The following is a 6,002-nucleotide window of genomic DNA, read 5'->3' as shown; positions in this document are numbered from 1 at the left end:
TGATACTCTTACATACAATCCACAGCACACACAGTACACACAATTAAAGGCAAAGCTAAACAAACACTAGTAAGTTACTCAAGGCGGAACAGAATTATTGTAGCTAGTCCATGTTTCTAGCTAGCTGCAGACACACGCATAATGACGCATTGGACGTGAGTCGGCACTCTTTGGCTTGTAATCTCACGCCTAACCCTCTGTTTCTCACTCTTTCAGCTTATTTCTCACGCCTGATCTGCTTCATCATTAGTGTAGTAACGTGAAAATGAACAGACTTTATTACTTAATGAGTGTTGATGTAATTGTATGGTTGTATGACGTCATTAAGTAGCTACACTATTTATACTTGTAAGATTGTGTTGTAAGTCAGTTGCTATATGTGTTGAGTTATTAAAAGTATATAGCTATTAAGCGTGCGTGTCTAGAACTAGCTTTAGGCTCCGGCTAGAAGATACAATAATTGGCGACGAGGATTAAACTTTATGAACAATACTGAAGATTCTCAACACACTGAAGTCAATAAGATGGCAACTCATGGGACTCTGACAGCTTTTGACTCTTCCACTACAAACTGGAGATCTTATGTTGACCAGTTGAACTATTACTTTGTGGCTAATGAGATTGAAAGTGATGCTAAACAGTGTGCTATACTGTTATCAGCTTGTGGACAGTCTACATTTGCTACAATTTGCAGTTTGGTAGGTGAGGACACATTGAAAGGCATCAAGTATGCTGACCTGATCAAGGTGTTATCAGAGCATTATGACCCCACACCTTCTTCAATTGTACAAAGGTACAAGTTTTACAATCGTATGAAAGCAGAGGGAGAAACCGTGGCTAACTATGTAGCTTCTCTACGGGCCATTGCAAAGTATTGCGATTATGGAGACACCCTCAACATGATGCTCAGAGACCGGTTGGTATGTGGAATCAACCACCAAGTTGTACAAAGAAGACTTCTTGCTGAAAAGAATTTGACTTTTGACAAAGCTCTCGAGATATCCCTAGCAGTTGAAGCAGCTGACAAGGACATGAAACAAATACAGAAGCCTCCAGTAGTCCACTATCAATCCCATGGAAAGGGTCCCAAGCCCCCTAGAAAGGATGTACAGCCTCGCAACTCACGTCAACCTACTACTTGCCACAGATGCCTAGGGGAACATGCTCCTCAAACTTGCCCATTTAAGCAAGCAGAATGCCACAAATGCAAGAAAGTAGGACACATTGCAAAAGCATGTAAAACAAAAGCACGACAAGAGAAATTACCCAAACAGCCAAAGGCCACAAATTATGTTGATGACGTGCAGGAGATCACTGGGCAAACCACACCACTGTATAACTCTTATGACCTGTTCACTCTGTCAAGCAGTGGTCAAGAACCTATCCTGGTATCAGTGACACTAAACCAGACACCAGTCCAGATGGAGCTAGACACAGGAGCCTCCTTGTCCCTGCTGAATAAACAAACATTTGATGTCATTGCCAACAAGAGCCATACAACATTGAAAACAACAGATGTCCAGTTGAAGACATACACAGGAGAAACTGTTGAAGTCCTGGGAGCTGTTGAACTCATAGTCACTTATGGTGAGCAAACAAAACAATTAGTGGTATATGTTGTTGCTGGGAATGGTCCCAACCTTATGGGTAGAGACTGGTTGTGTAGTCTCAAAGTCTCTATTGGGGAAGTCCACAAGGTGCAGGGGCGTAGGGAGGGGGGGTTCCGGGGGGTTCAGGAACCCCCCTGTAAAATTTAGACTTCTGCAAGCAGGATCCTAACACACCATTTAGTGTGACAGGACAAAATGAGTGAGTTGATAAAACTTACATTCATCTCTCAGGGAAGGATTTACAGAGGTAACATGAGCCCTCTTCAAAACTTGTTTAAAAGATCGATATACTCTAATAGAGCAGTCAGGTATATACTCTAATAGAGCAGTCAGGTATACTCTAATAGAACATGCATGTAAATATCCATGTCCATATGAAGTTTTTCAGACATTCCAACATTAAATGCAAAACTTAGCATGGCCTTATACTGCTATAGCTTTGGTGTGCAGTGTTTAAAGATATAGAGCTCCAGTAATTTATCACTTTTGTTATGCAAAATTAATTCATGCTATGCATATTTGTATAGTTAGCTATATTGTTTTGATTGTCATTTGTATTAGTGGATTCATGGCTCCTATACCACAGTGAGATATAACCATCACTTACAGATTACTATATGTGTCTCTATGTGTTATGCTGTCTGTTTCCACTAGGTGACTTTATCTAGTACTACCTTCATCCCTGGGGCACTTAATGCATCATAATTAATGTACTTTTTGCATATATAAAATATAGTAATTTGCTGAGTTTTGATTTATTAAAATATTAAAAGTCTCTCAGCGGCTGGGGGCACAGCCCCCAGACCCCTGCTTCTAGTAACTCAATGCTGGTGCTGGAACCCCCCTTCAAAAAATCCTGGCTACGCCCCTGAGGTGCAGGTGCCAAGTGGATTACCAGAACTTTCTTGAAGCTTAAAGATATTTTTACAATTCATGGATTACCTCAGAAAATTGTCACTGACAATGGACCATCCTTTACTAGCTCAACCTTCAAGGCCTTCATGGAGAGAAATGGTATCAAACACATTTGTTCTAATCCTTACCATCCTTCAACTAATGGCTTAGCGGAGAGGGCAGTCCAGACATTCAAACAGAGTTTACGACAGATCCAGGGCACATCAATTAAAGAGAAACTGAACATGTTTTTGTTTAAATATCGTATAACACCACACACTGTCACAGGAGTGGCCCCAGCAGAATTACTCATGGGAAGACGTCTCCGATCCCGCTTAGATTTATTGAAGCCAAACTTAACTGAGACAGTTCAAAGCAAGCAATTAAAACAAAAATTGTCACGTGATAATGAGAAGTCTTTTAGAAAATTCAGTGAAGGTGACCCAGTTTACATTGAAGATTTCAGTCATGCCAAGTCAAAATGGGTTTCAGGAACTATTCAAAAGCCAACAGGCCCAGTGTCATACAGTGTCATTTTGTCTGATGGGAAAATAGTAAGGAGACATGTTGATAACATCAAGGCCAGATACAATGCTACAACCAATGGAACTAATGGATCAGAGTTTGACTTAGCTTTTCAATCAGAGCCAGAACCAACTGAAAACACACAGCATTCTAGTATTCCTGATCAGTTAACCACATCAGATGACACTACTGAAACAACTACAATGTCAACATCAAGACCATCACGAATTAGAAAACCTCCTGCTAGATATGATGACTTTGTTGCTACTGATGAAGCCTCAGAACTTGAAGAGGAGGAAATGTAGTAACGTGACAATGAACAGACTTTATTACTTAATGAGTGTTGGTGTAATTGTATGGTTGTAAGACGTCATTAAGTAGCTACACTATTTATACTTGTAAGATTGTGTTGTAAGTCAGTTGCTATATGTGTTGAGTTGAGTTTTTAAAAGTATTTATATAGCTATTAAGCGTGCGTGTCTAGAACTAGCTTTAGGCTCCGGCTAGAAGATACAATAATTAGCCCTGTGCTTAAAATCGGATAGCCTTGTGCTTATTTATGTACTTTGAGCATGCAGTGACTTTTTGGTCTTCACTATCCTTGAATCTAGTCCACATTGATGGTAGTGTTTGAGGTCTCACTCCTAAAATTGTTGAGAAGTTGGCATCTCTGAGCTAGCTATGTAGCTAGCGTTGTGTACAGGCCGGGCGTCATAGGCGGCGGAAAGGGGGGGGGGGGGCTAGGGGGTTAAAGCCCCCTCTCGGTCTGCTGAGGGGGGGCTAAGAGAATGATATCGCACCGAAATTATCTTTCTTGGAGTGGGGCCGAAAACCGTGATAAAGATCGAGATACTCTAATAGAGCAGTCACTCTAATAAAGTAGTCAGTGTGTAGCTAGTCTCGCGGCGCCCGACCCTAAAAAGAGGGTCTGGTGAAACTGTGTACAAAAAGTTTGAGCTCTGGAATGTTTATTGGATGACGTTTTACGTGTTACGTAAGTGCACTGTTTACGTCACAACATCCATTCAACCAGATCCGCTTACAGCATCACCAAACCAATAGCGCTACTTTATTTATTCAACATTAAAACGAACCCAACAGAATTGTATGGCTGTTTTCTCAATGAGTTTAAGCAGCAGAGTCACCGGATGTAATTAACCGTAAGCCGCGAATCTTTTGAAATGTACACATTACATAATCAATTTGAAATGGAGCGATCTGATTGGAGCTTCCAACATTCCGGCAGCGCCAAACTTTTTGTACACAGTTTCACCAGACCCTCTTTTTAGGGTCGGGCGCCGCGAGACTAGTGTGTAGCGAGCTATGTAAGGATTTTTATGTAGTTTATCAGCTAGAAATGGTAGCTGGTGAGGTGGAAAGCTCTTGTCAGTTGGTCGTGACCTTTTTTTTTTTTTTTTTTTTTTTGGTCTCACCTTACCAAACTATAGAAATAAGTCTGGGTCAGCCCAGCCCCCCCTCATATTAACTACTTCCTCCGCCGCTGCAGGGCGTAGTTGAAGAATATCTCCGGCTGATGCTGCCTCCCTGTTAAAACAACAATCAAGCTCGACAACAATAAACAAATAAAAGTTAGCTATTAAAAGTTTTAACAAGTATTGAATCTGAACTGCTACACTAGACTAAAAACTGTTTCAGCACATAGGTTCTGAAATGGTAAAGTATATAACATTCCATAAAAATGCCATGGATACAAAAAGGAGTGACAAAAAGCATTGATAGTCAAAGAGAAGAAGCCAGCTGTCACAGTAATCTTAAGAAGTGTCACCTTCTGAACTCAAAGTAGCGTTATAGTTGCTCAACTTCCCGTAGTACGCCATTTTTCATGCACAATTTTTTTTAGTGATAAATGACTGCCATCTATAGCTACAGTAGTGCCAAGTGCCCTTGAATACTTCCATGTATCCAGGGTATGCAATGATGGCCACTGCAGCTCACTGATACCAACATAAAATGACTTGGACCACTGGTATAATATGTAGATTCCAAGTACCCAATGTTAGTGTAGAATACGTATAGTGGTAAACGAAGACCAAACTACAGGACAAGTGTATAGCACCAAACAATGAAGATGCAAATTGTATATAATATAGTCTTGTGTAGCTATGTAGCTATACACAATATTTGCAGTAGTCAGACCAGTTTTAACTTTGAAGTCATAAAAAACCGGCACCAAAGTATTTCACTTTCATGGACCCATGCAAGATATCAAATGAGATCCAACACATAGCTATCAATTAAAATTAAATTATAGGTTGATTCCTTATACACTGATCAAGAGTTCATAATATTAAGAGAGGGAGAGTGTCAAACACTCAATATACCCTGTACAAACACACTACCACAAGTTAACCTTTTGATGAAATTAATAGCTTTCCTAACATGGAGAGGTATTGATTGCCGTTTAATACAACTTTACTGGTAAGAGGGAACTGTTGATAGGTGTTGAAAATGGTGAAGCCTCTATTCTACAGAACAGAGTGAGGTGTTGATACTGTACTAGTGGCAGTGCGTTTGATAAATGCATTTCAGTTAGATACTCTCTCTTACTACTACATTATGCACTGATTAAGCTGCTTTTTGTATATAGTTATAATTAGCTAGACAATGTAGCTTTACTCATGAAAAATTTCAGACAGTTATACTGATAAAAAGTCTTGAAGTTCAAATAACGGGTAAAATTTTGAAGGTACCATTTCACAATTCTGGTCACATATAGCCATGAGCCTCTTAACATGAAGTAATATGTAAATGTATTGTAAGTTCTAATACTGATTGGGTAATAATTTGAAGCTACAGTGCATGGAACCTGTTAATTGACCTGAAAAATAAGGACGTCTTGATAATCAGGACAGGTCCCAAAGTGTCCTTAATACACAGGTCTCACTGTATATAGGAAGCTAGAAGCTATACAAGTTCATTTTAAGCATGGATGATGAAAAGCATATATAGAAA

General features: G+C 39.8%; 1 protein-coding gene across 1 annotated transcript; it reads left to right on the top strand.

Annotated features, from left to right (window-relative positions):
* Positions 1-256: 256 nt before the first annotated feature.
* LOC136260431 (uncharacterized) lies at positions 257-3,062 on the top strand. The gene is made up of 2 exons (XM_066054151.1): positions 257-1,587; positions 2,265-3,062. Exons 1-2 carry the CDS (start codon positions 483-485, stop codon positions 2,276-2,278), a joined length of 1,119 nt encoding a protein of 372 aa, XP_065910223.1. The 5' UTR covers positions 257-482; the 3' UTR covers positions 2,279-3,062.
* Positions 3,063-6,002: the final 2,940 nt, after the last annotated feature.

Source organism: Dysidea avara, chromosome 7 (assembly GCF_963678975.1).
Source record: "Dysidea avara chromosome 7, odDysAvar1.4, whole genome shotgun sequence".
Lineage (NCBI taxonomy): Eukaryota > Metazoa > Porifera > Demospongiae > Dictyoceratida > Dysideidae > Dysidea > Dysidea avara.
The sequence above is the reverse complement of the archived record's forward strand: the minus strand, read 5'-3'. Positions and strand labels throughout refer to the sequence as shown.